The sequence below is a fragment of the Dromaius novaehollandiae genome, chromosome 3 (genome assembly GCF_036370855.1).
Source record: "Dromaius novaehollandiae isolate bDroNov1 chromosome 3, bDroNov1.hap1, whole genome shotgun sequence".
Taxonomy (NCBI): domain Eukaryota; kingdom Metazoa; phylum Chordata; class Aves; order Casuariiformes; family Dromaiidae; genus Dromaius; species Dromaius novaehollandiae.
The window spans coordinates 78,478,597-78,495,805 of record NC_088100.1 but is presented as its reverse complement, the minus strand read 5'-3'; the positions used below and the strand labels follow the sequence as shown (position 1 = coordinate 78,495,805).

General features: G+C 45.8%; 2 protein-coding genes across 3 annotated transcripts in view; both read left to right on the top strand.

Annotated features, from left to right (window-relative positions):
* Positions 1-359: 359 nt before the first annotated feature.
* PRR18 (proline rich 18) lies at positions 360-1,597 on the top strand. Its single transcript, XM_064509227.1, has one exon. It carries the CDS (start codon positions 477-479, stop codon positions 1,308-1,310), a length of 834 nt encoding a protein of 277 aa, XP_064365297.1. The 5' UTR covers positions 360-476; the 3' UTR covers positions 1,311-1,597.
* A 5,077-nt stretch (positions 1,598-6,674) lies between these two features.
* LOC112988989 (uncharacterized) overlaps positions 6,675-17,209 on the top strand; it is a 68,426-nt gene continuing 57,891 nt past the window's right edge. For both annotated transcript variants that reach the window (XM_064508070.1, XM_064508069.1), the window contains exon 1: positions 6,675-7,006. The gene's annotated coding sequence lies outside the window, so the exon portion shown is untranslated. The remainder of the gene's footprint in view (positions 7,007-17,209) is intronic.

Below are 17,209 nucleotides of genomic sequence, written 5' to 3'. Positions count from 1 at the left end.
GTGCGAGGGCGGCAGAGGGCGCTGCCTGCCGCCGGGACCTGCAGCGACCATTGTTTTGAGGGGGCGGCGAGTGCGCTAGCTCAGGGGCCGTGCGAGATGGTGCCGCTGCATGGCTGAACGTGTGAGAGCTAAGAGGGACGGGCAGCCCCCCTGCCTTTCCGGGGTGGGGGGGATGAGCGTCTCCTCGGCGGGCGCTGGGCGCTGGCCGGGCCCGCTGGGGCCGGGCGGGAGAGAGGCGGCGGCGCAGCCTCGGCGCCTGCGGCAGGCGGGACCGCCGCTGCGGCGGGGGCCGGGCCGGGCGGCTGGGCAAGGCAGCTCGAGTGGGCGGCGGGCAGACCCCCACCGCCGCGCCGCGTTGATCCGCCGCCGGGAAGGGTGTTCCCGGGGCGGGCAGGGGGCGGGCTGTCGGCGGAGAGCGGCGGCGGGCAGAGCGCACACACTGCCGCCGGCTCGGGCTCCCGCGGCCGCCGCTCCCCATGGGGCTGCAGCCGCGGCGCGCAGCGGGGCCCTGCCCGCCCGCGGGGAGATGCGCCGCCCTGCCCGGAGCGCGCTCGGCCGTCGCCTGGCCCCGCTCTGAGGAGCAGGAGGGCGCTCCCGGCCGCGCCATGTCGCTGCCGGCCCCCGCGCCGGCGGCCTCCCCCGCCGCCCCCCGACCGCAGCCCAAGAAGGCGGCGGCGGCGGCGGCGGCCCCCAAGAAGGCAGCGCCGCGGCCGGCGGAGGAGAAGGCGGCGAGGAAGGCGCGGGCGGCGCCGCCGGAGCGCGCCGGCCCCGTCTCCAGTTCCTGGCCCTGCGCCGCGCTGCAGCGGCCGCCGCCGCGGAGGCCGCCGGCGGAGCGAGGCGCCCGGCCGCCGCCCGGCGCGGCACAGCCGCGGGGCCGCCCGGGGCCGGCGGGCGCGGGCAGCCGCTCCTGCGAGAGCCTCGGCGCGGCGCCGGGCGAGGCGGCGCTGCGCTTCTCGCTGAGCCTCCCGCCGGAGGCGATCCGCGTGCTGCAGCGGCGCAGCCTGGAGCGGCAGCGGGGGCAGCCGGCACTCTCCCCCGGCGGCAGGGCGGCGGCGGCGCCGCGGCGGGGCGCCCGGGCGGGCGGCGGCGGCGGCGGGGATTTGCGCGCCCTGCTGAAGATCTCGCTGCTCAACGACCGGCACCGCTACGACGACGAGGAGTACGAGGAGGAGGAAGCGGCGGCGCCGGGGGCCGCGGTGGACGAGGGGCTGGTGCGCAAGTGCACCGAGTGGCTGCGCGGCGTGGAGAGCGCGGCCGGCCGCGACCGCGGCGACCGGCTGGAGACGCTGCCGCACCTGGGCACCCTCTGAGCGCCGGGGGGACCCGCTGCTGCCCGGTGCGGCGGCGCCGAGGGACAAAGAGCCGCCGGGCGCCGAGGGAGCGGCGCCGGCCACCGCGCTGAGCCGGGGCGAGGAAGGCTCCCGCGCCGAGGGGGCCGGGTGTCGGCTGCCTCCCCCACCTCGTCCTTTTTTTTTTCTTACGACTTTTAACTACTTTATAAGACGTGCATAATGGTTTTGTATATTTGTATATAGAAGTTCGTTTTTATTTATTTGAATAAATCGCTGGACTTTTGTGTTGCAGTAGCTACACCTTAGTAGTTGTGCTCTGGGTTGTTTCGAATCTGTCCGGTTGTGTGTGTTGGCTCTCTGGGTGCCCTCAGGACGAGGATGGTGGGCTGATGATTGGCACGGAGGGTACGGGCTGCCTCAATATTTGCTCGTTTAGCGTGGCTGTTTATACAGACACCAGCAACTCGCTTTCAGACGAAACCTTCCGGGGCCGGTGGGGTTGCACCGCTGCTGCCTATTCAAGCAAATGCAGCACGGGGGACTCGGATCAATACCGCGACGTGGCGAAGGGAGGATAAATGGCAGAACTGGGGTGACCCCTTCGTGGCCGGCCCGCTCTGGAGGTGCGCTGCTGCAGCCGTGCCTGCTGCCGCGCCGCGCCGGCGAAGGACAATAGGTGGCGGGAACAATGGGGCGGGTGCTCCGGGCCGGCGCGGCTGCCTCGGGCGGCTGCCAGCCAGCGGGGCCGCGCTGCCCCTCGGACAGAAAAGGGGAGCCGTGTGCGTGGCCCGAGCGATTCCGCCCCCCGGCGCCCAGACACGGGCTCGTCTTTCCGCTGGGCGGGGGAGGGCGGGAGCCGCCGCTGCCCGGGGTGGGGGGAAGACAGCGGCTTCGGTGTAGAAAAATTACAGTGCAAAAGGTAAGTCTTAACAGGCTCAGAAACGCTCTCTTATTGCCGCTCTTGTATTGTTTGTAAGGAACTTACAAGAATAAAAGAAACAAGTATTTACTACGGCATGGCAAACATTTTGCAAATAAAGAAATGTTTGCGCCTGTAGGATCGTGTTAAATTGGATTTATCAAGCGGAGTAAAACACAGTTTAGTGCTACAAATTGGAAATTACACATTTCATTTAGATGTAAATTGCTTACACCAGAGGATGTTTGTGCTGACTGTTGCATTAAATTCTGGAGGATGTGTTTTTATGGCTGTCTTGGGTACCGCGATAGTGTTACATTTTGTACAGTATCTCATTTTGCTCCAGGTTTGATTAAACACTTTTTTTCCACAATTTTTTCTTAAGCTCAGGAATGACAGAGCAGATGCTTTGATAAAAATATTTATTAACTAAAGGCATTGATACAGCCACTGAAAAAATAATGAACCAATCTAACACAGATGTAAAACAGCTGTGTTCAAATCCTAGCGCTTGAACTGTAGCTGAGTTTGCCTCTGTGTTTTTGGGGAGATGTTGGCTTATAAGGGAGCATCTTTGACTCTCACAAATGTTAAGTCCCTTAAAACTGCTGTATGCTTTCATACCAAATATAATCAGTATCTCCAGTTACAAAGAAAAGTGATTCACTTGTTAAAGGATGAAGTGTTAAAAAAGCCTACTGAAAACTGCTTTGTTCAGAGTCTGAAGTGCAACAGAAAAATCAATAAATATGAATACATAACAGCAGCAAAAAACAGTTAGTAGCAGGACTCTTGGCAAAAATTAAAAGGGACAGCCAATTTTGACAATAAAGGAATATGCTCAAAGTATGCTAGAAGAATTTATTTGAGAACTTGAGAAATGCATGGGTAGATTTTTTTCTAAAGGATTAATTTGAACAAAGACACCTAGAAATCATGCAGCTAAGATCTTTTGTATTAGATAGTTCACTGTGCATAAAAATTGGAAATGGGCTGAGATGGGCCTTTGGATTTTGCACTGGATATTAAGAGCCACAGCGCTCTTTAAAGTCATAAAGCTTATGTCTCCTTGGAACAGTACTTTCTTCACTAAAACTTAACATCAAGATTTGTTGATTTCAGTATTTACTAACTTTTATGCTCTCTTTTAATGTTGAATGGTATTGCTGGTATTCTGAGTATCTCTATACTAAGGGTCCATAAATCGTATGTGACATTAAAAAGGACAGAAGAAGTTGTTTGTTATATACTAACAATAACTTTTCTGAACTTAGCATGTGGCTTACCTTTAGGTATTTTTTCAGTTAAAAAGAAAATTGATTAATTCTAGTACCTCTAACCTGTAGATAAATTAAACATAGTAACACAGGTTACTTACTTCATTAATGTCTGGGATAATATTTGTTAAAGCCCAGTTGCAGGCTTCAACAGACCAAAATGATTGTGAAGATTCTGACAGTGGTAAAAACCCTCCATAAACCCTCATTGTATTTGTGTTTTGTGGCACAGCTCCTGCCATCTAAGATCCATTATTTAAGAAGTTATATGTCGACAGAGATGATACTACAAACTAATCGGGTCATTTTCTTGCTGAAAGACTGGGAGCCCTTTAGAGCGTAAAGAACCAAAACTCTGATTCAGCCAATACAAGGCCCCAACTCCAGGAAACTTCAAACATGCCAATGGACGGCAGCCCGAGGAGCGACACGTTTTGTGAATTCCCATTGCGGTACTGCCCCGTCTCAGCAGTGCATGGTTCGCCTGAAGCATCGCTGACCACCCCACCTGAGCAGTGGTTTCATAACATCATGCTAGTGAGCAGAAGCAGAAAATGAAAGGGAGGTACTGTGAAACAAAGGTCTTCTGTCTCTTTGCTGCATCTGTATTAAATAAAGGTCAAGAGAACTTTTCTATGAGTCTCTACAGAGACTTTCCTAAGGCCCTATCCAATGGCTTTCTCAATTTTGAGTCTCCAAAGCTTCCAAAAGACTTCAGTAAAAGTATCTGAAAAGCTGTTATTCTGTACTGACGAAAAAATTAAATGTGTTCAGGAGTACTTTTCAGATGGCATAGATCTACTCTTGCCATAACAACCAACAGTCTGACCAGAGTTCACTACATTTGCTTTTTACAGTGTATTAGATATCCTCGAGGAGCCTTGTACAGGGACCTGTGACTCCAACTCACAACCCTTTTAGCTGCTGAAAGAGAATTATGAGCAGCTGGGGCCATGCGATGTTTAAAATAATCAATATTTGCTTCAGGGTAGATAGTTTCCCTTCCTCCACAGTATGATTTACAGAAACATATTCTGGGTCTCGTCTTTTAGGCAGCTATCACACGCTCTCAGATGTACTGCTGTTTCTGAGCAAGCATTGAGAAGCTAGACACAGATTAACCCCGTACTTCTCCAGCTGAACAACCCCACCCCTATACTGTCTCAGTGGAGGCTGGGATATGAGAGAAAACTCAGTGGTGCACAATTTCCTAGTTTCAGTGATCAGAAAGAAAGAGTGTGCCTTGAACCAGGGTCATGTACAAAAATGGTCTGAATTCCTTCCGCAAAGACATAGCTCACAAATAGTAAAATCCCACAATGTGATTTCAGCATTCAGTACCAAGGACCGCCAGTCCTGCAACTCACCTCTCAAAGGAAAATGTAATGCTATTGCATAATCCAGAATTTGCAGATTTGATGGGTACGAGACTGTCTTTGGATGGTCTATGTTAAATGTATGGTTTATGTTAAATCCTTATATACACTGACTATGAATTTGTCAGTGAGGAAGATGAAACTGTGTAAGTATTTGGTACTTGAATGTACATTCTATATTCTGGAATGAACAAACATTAAAAGTCTTTTTGGAAAGAAAGAAAAATCCTATCAAGACATTCATATACAGTGTACCTTAAAGTCATTTTTTAAGTATTGTAGTTCTTCAGGATAAGAATGGTATTTTACTGTGTATTTATAATACATTTAATTCAAGGAAAATGGTGGAGTAGAAAAACTGATACACTGACAAAATTAGTATCTTTCTTTTCAAATTTGACTTGAGAGCTCATTATTGTGCAGCTGTTATATTCTCATGTGCTCTTCCTCATCAAAACACTTTTAAAGCCCAGACCAGCACTATTCCCTATGAGCTGTAAAACAACCTCATCTGCCATTATCAGCTGTGCCTAATGGATCCCAATATGTGAATGGATGGATGGATGGTAGTAGTGGGATTTGGTTACTCTTTTGTGAGTGGACTAGAAGTACAGTGTCTTCATCAGCAACACTTTCTTTCCACCAGGCAGAGGGAAGGGCTGAGGGGGTTAGTTTCTTGGGAGGCTGGTTTTGTGCTGGAGACTCAGAGGTACGTTCTGTCTTCTTGCTAAAGAAAAGCTCCACTGTCCTAAGCGGTGGTTTTGTAAGGAGAGGAAGAGCCTCTGAGAAGGTTTTGCTTTGATACTTTCTGAAAGAGGATTCACCATTTTACAGCAACCAATTACAGCAATGTTTGTGTTCCAGCTGACATCTGTGTAACAGGCAAGTCTCAAGTGATGCTGATTACCTATAATTTCTGCTAGCTCAGTCAGCAGCAGAGTTAATACTGTTCAAGAGGTTGCCTCCAGGACATGAGAAAGACACACATTTTCTTTTCCCTTCAGTGAAAAATACCTGAAGCAACAGTCTTTCAACATAGATGTGCTGGTAGTTTGTTATTTATAGGTTCTCTCACTGCTTCCAAGCATATGGAGAAAATGCTGTGATACTATACAGATAACTTCAGGGGCAAGCCAGTAAAATGCATGTGGTATGGGTTAGGAGCTTCTACGGGTAAGGAGTTCAGAGAAAGTCACTGCTTCCCAGTAATAGCAGTAAGATGATTCCATAGACCGATGTACTTTAGTCCATTTCAACTTTAATGAAAGGGTTGTTAAAGTCTTTTTGGAAGCAGATTCTAAGAGTTGGGGGTTTTATTTATTTATTTATTTTTACAGCATATGATAAAGACTTGAAAGGTTTGGAACAGCTTGAAGTTTTTGTTTTGTTTTAACTGAAGATATCAAAAACACCGTCTTTGTTTCACAGTAAGGTGTCTTGGGATAGCAATCTTCAATCCTTCTCGCTGTGAGGGCTTACGTCTTAGGTGGAAGCACAGCGTGTGTGAAATCGTGAAAAGTGATTTCCATTCCCCAAATTAGTTCTACACTGTGGTTAAACATACTGTTGAGTCAGGGCCAGATGATGCTCAGCTGTCAGGGTCCTGACTAAGGATGTCATAGTTTCACGATCTTTCCTGTTGCCACACTTCTGGGTGCTGGCGAGAGCTGAGTTTTGAGTGAAAAAGAGGGGGAAAAAGGGCTCCTATTTAAACAGAGAAATAAAGCAAATGAACGGGACAAGTAACGTTATCTGTTGATTACTAGTTCTCCTCTAAACCTCGGCCCGAGCCAACCAGCTCTGCGCTTTGCTGCGTTTTACCAGCCGGAGCTCGGCTTCGCTGCCCGTCACCCCACTGCGCACAGAAGCGCCGGCTGCGCGGGGGGGAGCACGGCGCTGCGCGGGGACGCGGCCCCGCGGGGGGCGGGGGGGGAAGGAAAGGCGACCTGCCCCGGTTTTTGTGTCTACCGGACAAAACCGCTCTAAGTTAGCCACCAAGCTGCTTTACAGCGTCTCGGTTAGCGCGGATGAGAGCAGATCGTAGTAGGTTTGTTGTTGTTGTTGTTGTTGTCGTCGTCTTTTTTTAATGCCCGCTTGGTTGGCTGAGCGGCAGTCCCGAGTGCACTACCAGCAACCGATCAGGTAAGTCACGTAGCGAGGGGAAGGGAGCTGATTTACAGTACCAAATCTAAGCGGGAAGAGTGCTACATGCCAGAACTCTCGATATTTTAAACTAAAAAGAAAAAAAAATCGGCAGATACTACTTACAATCTGAATAGAAGTTAAGAATGAAAGCAAAATTCTCAGGGAAGGAGGCTACGTACGCGAACCGCTTGGTTGCAATTAACAGAGAAAAAAAAATCCCCACAGAACCGCCCAGTTTTTGTGCATGCCCCATCGGCTGCCCCGGGCTGCAGCGGGGGGAGCGGCTCTGCGGGAGCGCCCGGGCACCAAACACGCGCCGCAGTCGCCCCCAAACTCCTGCGGCTGCTCCGCGCACAGGGGCGGCCGGGACCCGTGGAAATGATCAAGCACTGGCGCAGCTACCTGCTGCTCCAGCGTCAACGAAGCGGGCGGCGCCGGGGCGGCCCCCCGCGGCCGTTAAGAACGCGTCGCCTAACGGCTCTCAGGGGCCGATACTGCCCGCGGCGCGCGCGCGGCTGCGGGGTGCCCCTGAGGCAGCAGCTGCTGCTGCTGCTGCTGCTGCTGCTGCTGCTGCTGCTGCTGCTGCTGCTGCCGCCGCCCGCGGGCCGCCATGTCCGTGTGCCCCCTGCGGCGGCGGCTCCCGAGGCCCAGCGCGGAGGTCCCGCCCGGCGCATCTCAGTGCTGGCCGGTCAGGCTGGAGAGAAACGTGCCAGCGGCTCACCCCTTAACCTTAAGCTCGCCTCACTAAATGACGTTTTTCCTAAGGCTGAGTTGTGTACTGGTGAGGGGGACCCCAGTAAAAGTGAAGTACAGTGAGGTGTGTAATAACATACCTGCTAAGTATGCTTAACTTCGGCTTTGTAGTTAGCGCTTCTAACAAGGTGCCATTATATTTTTCCCTGTTTATACAGTCTTGTTTATCTTCGCTCTTTCTCTTGGCAGACCAGTAGGGAGACTGTAATGGTTATGGCAACCAACTTACAGCGCTACCGAAAGAGCGTATTTCCTCCAATTCTGGATACTTATCTGCCACTTAATTGCAGGAATCGGGTAATATTTCTCAATAAGAAACTGTGGCTTTAAATGGATTTTTTTTTTTTTTTGAACACAGTCCATATAGTAATTATAGTTCTGTGAAACATTTTTATTTACTGTCTGGTTCCTGCAGCCATTTTAATAGAAGCTCATATGATGCAATCACCCCCCGCTTTTTTCCTGTGGTGGCTAGTATTGTAACTTCTCATACAGTTCTTGATAGCAAACACACACTCATCTTTTCCCCTTTCTTATTGCCAGCCCCCACATTCAGTACCAAGCTTCATAGCAAACAAAGTAAGTGTCAGCAGTTGAGTAACTGTTTCGCAAGGACTGTTGTGTGGGGCTGTATGGCATTAGGAATTTTTTTTACCACCATGTGGAATGCTGAACATATCTTGAGAGTGATCTTAGCCAAGTGGGCTTTCTTAGACATTGACATGTTTTCTCCAAATTAGTTTGGAATGACTGAAATCTCTTCTCAGGACAGGCACAAATGTCCTGCACAAACATTATTAAAAGGAAGGCTATGGTGCTCTGGAGTTACATATTTGCTCTGATGATATTTTGTACTGAGCACTATGTTAAACCATGTAGTCTATGCAGAATTAGCTTTTCAGTTTATGGGTAGTCACTGAGCTGCTTGTAACTTTCAGAAAATTTTGTGTGGAGTCTTTATGCAGAACATCTTAGAGCAGAAATAATTTGGCTTGCCAGATGTATCTGGAGGATAATAAATGAGATGCCATTAGCAGGTGATTCCTATAAATTATGAATAGAAGAAAAATGCTAATCCCCAACTTTCAATCTCATGATTTTCTAGTTTTTCTGACAGAGCTTACAATAGGCCTCTGTCAAAATGAGAAAAACTTTGACCCAGATACTTTTAGTGATCACTGTAATGTCTTTAAATTAAACCTGGCAATACTGCAGGGTGGCAATTACTGTGGACCATCAAATGCTGAATTTGTCTTGATGCTTATAATACCTTTTGGAGTGCTTTTTCCTTCCTGGAATGGTTGGGAAAGTTGACTGCAGAAATGGGATTCACATCCCTATTGTGAACCTCGTTACTGATCATACCGAAAGTATGATCAGTAACAAAAAAAAGCTGGTTTTTGTTTTGTTCTTTTATGTCTGGTGTTCTTACGAAATACTATATCTGTACAGTGCTGCTCTCTGCTGCTCATGGGAAATGCCTTACTGCAAAGTTGAGTTAGCCAGCTTCTCATTTTTCTGCATTTATTAACAGCCATGTGACAAACTGGTTTGTAGATCAGCAGGAGTTAAAAAGCTTGCAATTTATGGATTACTTGGATTCTGTAGCTTACTTCTGAGGGTTTCATGAAATTTCAGAAAGAAAAGCAAGCTAATGGTCCATGGGTTTAGACATGCTAGTCAGGAATCTCTACCCCAACTAGCAAATTATTGGGATCACCTATTTGAAAAATGCTGAAACCTACAGGAATGCATAGTAAGAATGTGTAGCTGTCAAAACCACAGACTGCTTTGGGCAAAGGAGAAAAATGTGTTGTCTAAGGCAGTACTGAAGTGGAAGTGGAATCAAGGACTACAGAAAATCATCTGTCAAATGGCTCTCTTATCTGAATGAACAACTGAATGAATGTTGTGCTAGTGCTCTTTTGTAACAAAGCAGGTTAGAAATCCTAAAACTTAACTTCTTACTGGAGTTTGAAGAGCTGATTTTTGGAAACAAAAGAGCTCATTAGTATCTCCTCTCTTTCCTAACTTCTGAATGACTAATCTGAAAATAACTTTGCAGGCACAAACAGTGTCACTAACCTCGAGTGGATGAATACAGATTTTGACCAGAACGGGCAGAGCACAGCAAACCTGGCCTGCAAACAGCTGTGCTACTGCTGGCTGACACCCAGCTATGGCAAAGCTTCCCTCTCAGCTCAGCTGGCTGAGCTGCTTATATGGCTGCTCCCTAACCCACTGCATTCACAGTGAGCTTGGCTAGCGTTAGCTGGAGATCTTGGCTCATCTGGTTTGTTTTGACTGAAACGACTAGAGAGAGTTTCTGCCGATGGCTGAGTCAACAGATGCAAACAAGATGTTTTGCTGTAAACCTCTTGATTACACCCATCATGACTGAATACTTTATTCATACTGTATTGATCACCTGAAGGGCTTACTCTGCCTTCCACTTTTCTTTGCCTTAAGGTACTGCTAGTTAGAAGCAAATGGGTACAGAGAAGGTATTCTTGTTAGTTATACGCTAGCCTATTTTCTTTGTGCTTCAGAGTCATATAAAAAGTGGGATATCATCCCACTTGTCACTCACAAATGTGCCCAGGTTAACTGCTGTAGTTGTTTCTGGAGGAAGAGCAAGTTGTATGAGCTGTTTCCTTGCCCTCATCATTGCCAGGGTACTGTTAAACAACAAAGAGGTTCAGTTTTGCTTGACAGGGAAGCAGAGTGAGTCATGGGTGCTTCAGGTTTTTTCCCCAAAGGGAAAAAATACTTTGAGTTCCTGTTGTAGGGTTGTTGGTGTTTATATAGTATCCATAGCCTTGCAATTTATCTTCAGTTAATATAACAACAAAGTTAAGAAAATAACCTTTGTTTTGATTCTTTGAATGATTCTTATCCCCCTTTGTGGCTGTTTTGTTCAAAAATAAGGGGGGGGGGGGGAGAAAGAGAGTGTATCCTGAGTACAAAGGGAGAAGATAAAAGCATCAGCCCATTTCTGTACCCCCTAACTAATATTGCCATAGTAACGAAGAAATGAATGTAGCTGTTTGTCACAGACTGCTGAGGTAAAGCAGACGCTGTTATTATTCAAAGGAATATTAGCAAAATACAGATTTTTTTTAAGGTGTCAATACTGAAGTAAGAAAAAATGATCTCCCTAATATAGTACACTCTGTAAGCTAATAATGAAGTGCTGCTTTGCATGAAGAGAGGGCAATTAAGGCATTTAGTGAATATTTGTAATGCTGTAAATCACAGAATTTTATTTTCCACACAAAGCCATGCTGAGCTGCAAAGTGCAGTCACAGATAATATAAGCTGACATTAAATTTACATGAGACCAAACAGCTCTCTCTTTTCTTCTGTCTAATATATTTCTGTAATGGCAGTTGGTTGTGGCTATTGCCAAATATTTGTACTGCAGTATTGACTAGCTATGTTTTAATACAGATTAGCATACAAGTGGGTAAAGTATTTGTGTATTTAGGACGGCACAATGATCCTGATGCTATCTTTTTAACTCTTAAACCACCCCCAGAGGGGATGAAGGTCTATTCCAAGTGCGTGCTTCAGGTTTAAAGTTATATATATTATGTATATATTCCAATGAAAAAAGAAATAGTTCAATTACTCTCAAGAGTAAGACTAGAGAATTACAAAGAATTGCAACCATTTCAGTGCACCAGTCTAACATTTCCATGCTTTGGAACAAAAACTTGACACTTGCTGCTTTTCTGTGTCCAGCATCAGCCTTTTTTGTTCTTTTGAGGAAAATACACATCTGTATTTGACCAAGTGATATGTTAAAAAGAGTATCTGTTACTTTGCACACATTCTTAAAGGCTTTATTAATTTGAAAGTTTTTCTAACAGCTTTTTTTCTGCTTGTGTTTGAAATGAGGACTTGAAGTTGTTGATCAGGACTTTGCTAGCAGCCACAGCTGCCTCCTGGGACAAGGACGTATGAAATGGCAGGGGGAACAGCGATTCCTACACTCTCGATACGCTTTCTGCCAGCCTCTGAGGCTTCTGGTTTGGATTAAAACACAACAAGAACCAGAACTGGAGGTGACAGATCTGGGGAAAGCAGACGTGTGCTCAGATACCTGAGAGGATGATACAGATTCAAGATAGAGCCAGGCTGGAGGGACCGAAAGACTCAGCCAGGAAGAGCGGTAGCTGGAAACTCTGCAGCTATTGGAACCGGCACCGGCAGAACTGGGGACTGAATTTAGAGTGGCTCAGAGATCCTGTCGGCAAAGGTCTGTGAAAGCCAAAAGTAAATTGTGTGTCTCAGCCCCTCCAATGGCTGACTTGTGTGGCAAGTGACAAACTGAAACTGCCAACAGAGCCACTTCCTTCACTCAGGTCTGTGTTGGCAGCCAGACAGTCCTCCTTCTTCTGACAGCTAGTATGGAAGGCAGTGTAATGCCACACAGTGTCTTTTTTTGAGAAGATGGGAAGAAGGCTGGCGTTCACTTTGTTGTTTTTGAAAGGAACAGCCTAGGAAGTTAAACACACATGTACACACACCCCTCAATTGTGAAGTCAAGTGCACAAGAGTTAGGTATTAAGTATTTAATCCATCCCTTTTAGTCATGTACTCATATAGCTTTTTCTAAGAGATCTCAGCCTCACTTATTGTTTAGGACCTGCTATTCATTACGTAGCTGTTACATTCCTGGGAGTCTGCTGTGCCCTGCTATGATGTTTTTTACAAGTTCCCTGCACTGATGACTAGAAACTTCTAAAAATCATCTGAATATGCAGACTATTTGGTGATGTGGACATGTTCTAATGCTGTTAAATTTAAGGTGCCTATTAGAGTTATGGTATGTCAGGGAGGACTTCTTTGGGTGTTACTACATGGGATTTGCATTCTGGTTAAAGGCTGGCAAACCTGAGCTTTTGCCTCCTGAGCATGCTAATAGGGTCTGTCTTGCATTTCATCTGCTGAGGAATCTGTATGTGTGAGGGGAACAAATAAAGATCATGTGACGCAGTCTCTTTTCACAGTTTGAACAGTTGCCTAAAGGGTATTTTATTGCTTGTCTGTGAGTAGTAAATACTTTTTGTGTGAAACTGGTGTATCGTGAAGCCCCAGTTTCAAAAATAACTCTTAAATTTTCAGGGGCAGCTTTGTATATGTGGAAAACTGCATGTTCATGTGGAGGTAGGAAAGTAGGGTTTGGAAGAGCAAACCGTTTTACTTACTGGGGAAATTTGTGAATTACTGTTTCTCATCAGATTACTGTAATTAAGAGAGAGATCACACAGTTTTAGAAGCAAACGAAAAGCAGGACTCCTCTTCCTGGTTTGTATATGAGGCTAAAGAGTTAGTGTGTCATGTGCATCTTCTCCTGTTGTAATAAAATTAGCTCAAAGAAGAGAAGTAAAATACTCTCAGTCTAGTCAACAGCCTGGTTGTTACATTGCTCTCCTGGGGGGTAAAGGAATGTGGGTCTGAACTTCATGCAGAGGAAGTGAGCACATTGACTACTAGCCTGTTACATAAAGCTTGCCAGTTTGAAGGATAGTTTTCACTATTAGAGAGATGACAGTGAAATGCCTCTATGAGGGAACCTAGCCTCACAGAGATGGCTAAATCAGGGTTTGTAGTGAAACATGAGTGTAGATTTAAGAAACATTCCTCTTGGGTACTTCCTGCTTGCTATTTTAGTTTTTCTTTCTTTCTTTCTTTCTTTTTTTTTTAATCTCTGTAGCCAGGGTATGGAAAATGTCCTTTCACCAGTGATGGGAGCATATCTTCAGAACTTGAGCCCCAGGCTCTGTTGAACGCTGTTGATGTGGGTTTTGGTGTCTGACTTGGGCTTGTGAATTCCAGTCTTCATGCTGAGTGCCTGAAACTACATGAAGTAATGCCAAGTGTTGCTACACTTCAGCACGCACCTCCTAGGACTTCTGTAGATTCAGGCCCTTGTTGTAATTTGTGTGCTGTGTTTCAGGTGGTTTTGCACAACAGAAATCTATGTTTAATCTTCTTGCATTTGCAAAGTGATAAAGAACTGAGGTTAGGACTATAAAGTATACTTTCTATGGTGTTTAAATTCTTTAGAAAAGTAGTCACTGCTTCATCTAACACAATGGGAGAAATGAAGCAATGTTGACATGAGGCAGCATTGGTTTGTGTGAATTCAGGACAGATTTTATATACAGTAGGCAAATAATTCAACACATGACTAATCGAATAAGAATGTTAGCACACCAATGAGCAGATTCACACTTGGGTTGAACAGTACATTTGCAGTGACTTCACAGCAATTGCATTTACTGGAGGCAAAATTTGGGTTGCATAAAGGAAGGATGGGTACACCAACATATGTACATGATTATTCATCTGCTGAACTTTTTCTGGTTTTCCTGGTGTACGTGCTGGGATGCTGCACAGTATAATTCACCTTTGTGTGATGTCATTCTCGGATTGCTTATGTTATTTCCTTATCTTCCTTCACAAGCACGCACTGATTTGTTGCCCATCTATCTTGAGACTGAATTCCACTCAGAGGGTGCTGCAAGAGACATGGAAACTTCCAGGAAAAATAAAAATACTGCCTACAAAATCTTAAGCATTATAGCTGGAGGGTTGAGTTGCACAGATTTAAAAGGAATTCCAGGTTTGTCTTGTTCCAAAAAGTTTTTGCCTGGGGTTTTAATCACCTTTTTGTTTTGTTTTCTACACTTCTGCAGCACTGTGCAATCTTCAAGTCCCTTTGGTGTTGGATCAGGAATAAACTCCAGAAGTGTGTTCATAGGGAGCAGGTAGACGGTCACAGACTTCTAACAGACCCTCTTCATCTAGGCTAATCTATACGTCTGCTCCATTAATAGTGCCCAGTGTAGACAAAAGACATGAACTCTGCTCCAGGAAGCTTGCAGATTCATTCAGAATGGTGCTGCTGGGAGCCTCTGTGTGTGTGAAGGGGCAGATGGGATGTCATCAAGGAATTGCTGCAAGATGGAGGTGGGGGGAAATGGGAAAATAGGGGTGATGTGAAGAAGGGTAGGCAGGTGCTTAGAGACGTGGCACAACAGAACAAAGAGCACCTCAGTCCATGGCACCGTTGTACCATTTCTCTTCCGTGAAGCTTGTACTGTCCACATGGCTCTCAGCAGAGTTAACTTGCATTTCTGGAGAGGAGAACATGAGTACCCACCCCATCCGTCAGCCTCTTCCTCTTTGAGGCAGGAGGTGCCTGTGTCATTCAGGGTTAACTCAGTCTGGGAGTGTGTTCATCTGCATCTGTACTGTAATGGATGCTTATTCAGCTCGCTGCTTTTGATAGGAACTGTAAACGTTTGCTTCACTTCACTGTTCAGAATCCTTCAAGTGCTGGATTTTAAAATCAGATGAAAACAGGCATGCAGGGAATCATTGCCACTGATTTTAAGTTTAGCCCTCTCCTTTTAACTTTCTTCATGGCATTGACAGCGCTTTGTATCTTTGGTGTATTTCTTAGCTTCAGGCAGTGTTCCTGGCTAAACTTGGGGGCTGAAGGATGTGAGTTGCTGTGCCAAAGCTGTCCTCCACTCTCCTCAACTTAATAGGTGCCTGCAGACCTTTCCACGGGGTGGGAACAGCAAGGATTACGTGTGTTTGCTCGTGTCCTTGGTAGCAAAGAATTACTTACAGTACAAGCGGGATTATTCCCACGGTGAGCAATGTGCCTATTGAACAGTACTTTGGTGTTTAGCCAAACAGATGGATTTAACAAATAAGTGGGAGGAGGAAGTAGTAGGGCTTTTTGTTTGTTTTTTAAACAAAACAAAGTTCTTCTTTAGATGTCAGTCACTTTTATTTTACTATCTTTTACTTGTTGCCTTTATTTTCCTATCTTTTACTTGTTGCCTATTTGTGTTGCATCTCAGTAGATACACTGTATCAGTCAGTATTCACTGACTTTGAAGATCAGTTCTCTGCCAGTTTTTGGATTTCATAGTGACAAATTGTACCAGTGAGACAGACAGTAAGTTGCACCAGAAATGTTTTCAACAATGCCAAGTATTTTTGTGAGATGGTAACTGTTTTCTGTGTAGACTTCAGTCTCACAAACAGAAAAGATGTGTTCAGACTGAATCTCAAATGGCACCTGCTGGGGCAGGTGAATGTACTTGTTCATGATTGGTTTGTGTTGCTTCTCGGATGCTAGTGTGGGAGCACCCCTGAAGCATTGTCCTGAAAGCTATGCCTCTTATGATTTGCTTTATTATGGTGTTTGCTTTCTGTTCTGGGGTGAGAGGATTGCTTTCTGAAGCGATTTTTCCTGGAATGACTTCTAGAAATTTGGTGGGTCCTGGAAAGTATCAGGTTAAGCCAGAGCTAGATGCTGAACAGTCAGTAGTTTAAAATAAACCAAGGAAAAAGAACATGCCACAGATAGAATTCACTAAATTGCATCAAATGTTCCTGTCTCTGGTACACTAGTTCCTCAAGCCAGAGCTGAGATCATAGGTTGGCACAGGACAAAGAGCTCACTTGTTTTGCACTCATGCCATTAAATGACCCATTCCAGCCCAGATCTCAAAGATCAGAGCATGTCAGGGTCTTATCCTGAACCTGAGTGTTGTGCTTGTCTGGACTGCTTTTCATTTTCTATAACTTAGAGAAAGTCTGACAGATATCTTGTTCAACTAGGTAGTGCAGCTCTTCTAGTGTAGTGTGGTGTACAGTTTAGGGGCAAAATGAATGTATTTGTGCCTCAGTTCTACATTTATACTTTTTATGGGTTTAGTGATGTTTCGATTTTGTTGCTCTTCTGACATGTACTTCTTTGTAAGATGCTAATGGCCTATAACCAAGTCTAGCTTTAGTGAGACTTCAATGAAACATTTTTAAAAGCTCCTGTTTTTACTTTTGTCTGTCCTCTAAACAATGCTTTGATTCCTTGATATTCAATAAAATTCTAGATTTTTTTTTTAAACAAAATGTACGCTCAGCCAACTAACATAGTTCACTTCTCCTTTGTTTCAAAACTTTGGGCAAGCCTTCCTTACATGTGAGCAACCAGTGCTGCTTTTACTGCTGTAGGATATCCCTCCATATGAGCTAGAGGTACCTCAGGTGCCTACATCACCTAGGTCCTGCCTACCTAGTGTGGTCCTGCCTACCTGTTGTATCTGCCTCCCTGGTGTGCTTGTCCCTGATACACTAATGTATCACACATGGCACAGGAGGCCTTGTATTTCAGCAGGATTTAGTAGGGGAAAATGTTTGTGGTTTGCTGGTGCTGCTTGCAGGATTTTGGCTCTGTCCTGTACAGCAGAGGAGTGTCGGCCGCATATGTTAACTTGTTACTAAGTATGTACAACTTGAACTCCAATTTAACAGAGATGCCTGAAAACTAGAAACAGGCTGTTGCATTTTAAAGTATATGTAGCATGGAAAAATGTGTTAAAGGCCAACTGCATTCTAGCTTCATTCTGGTTGTCT

Coding starts and splice junctions, on each gene's coding strand:
- PRR18 (XM_064509227.1), top strand. CDS start 477: ATGGGGCTGCAGCCGCGGCGCGCAGCGGGGCCCTGCCCGCCCGCGGGG.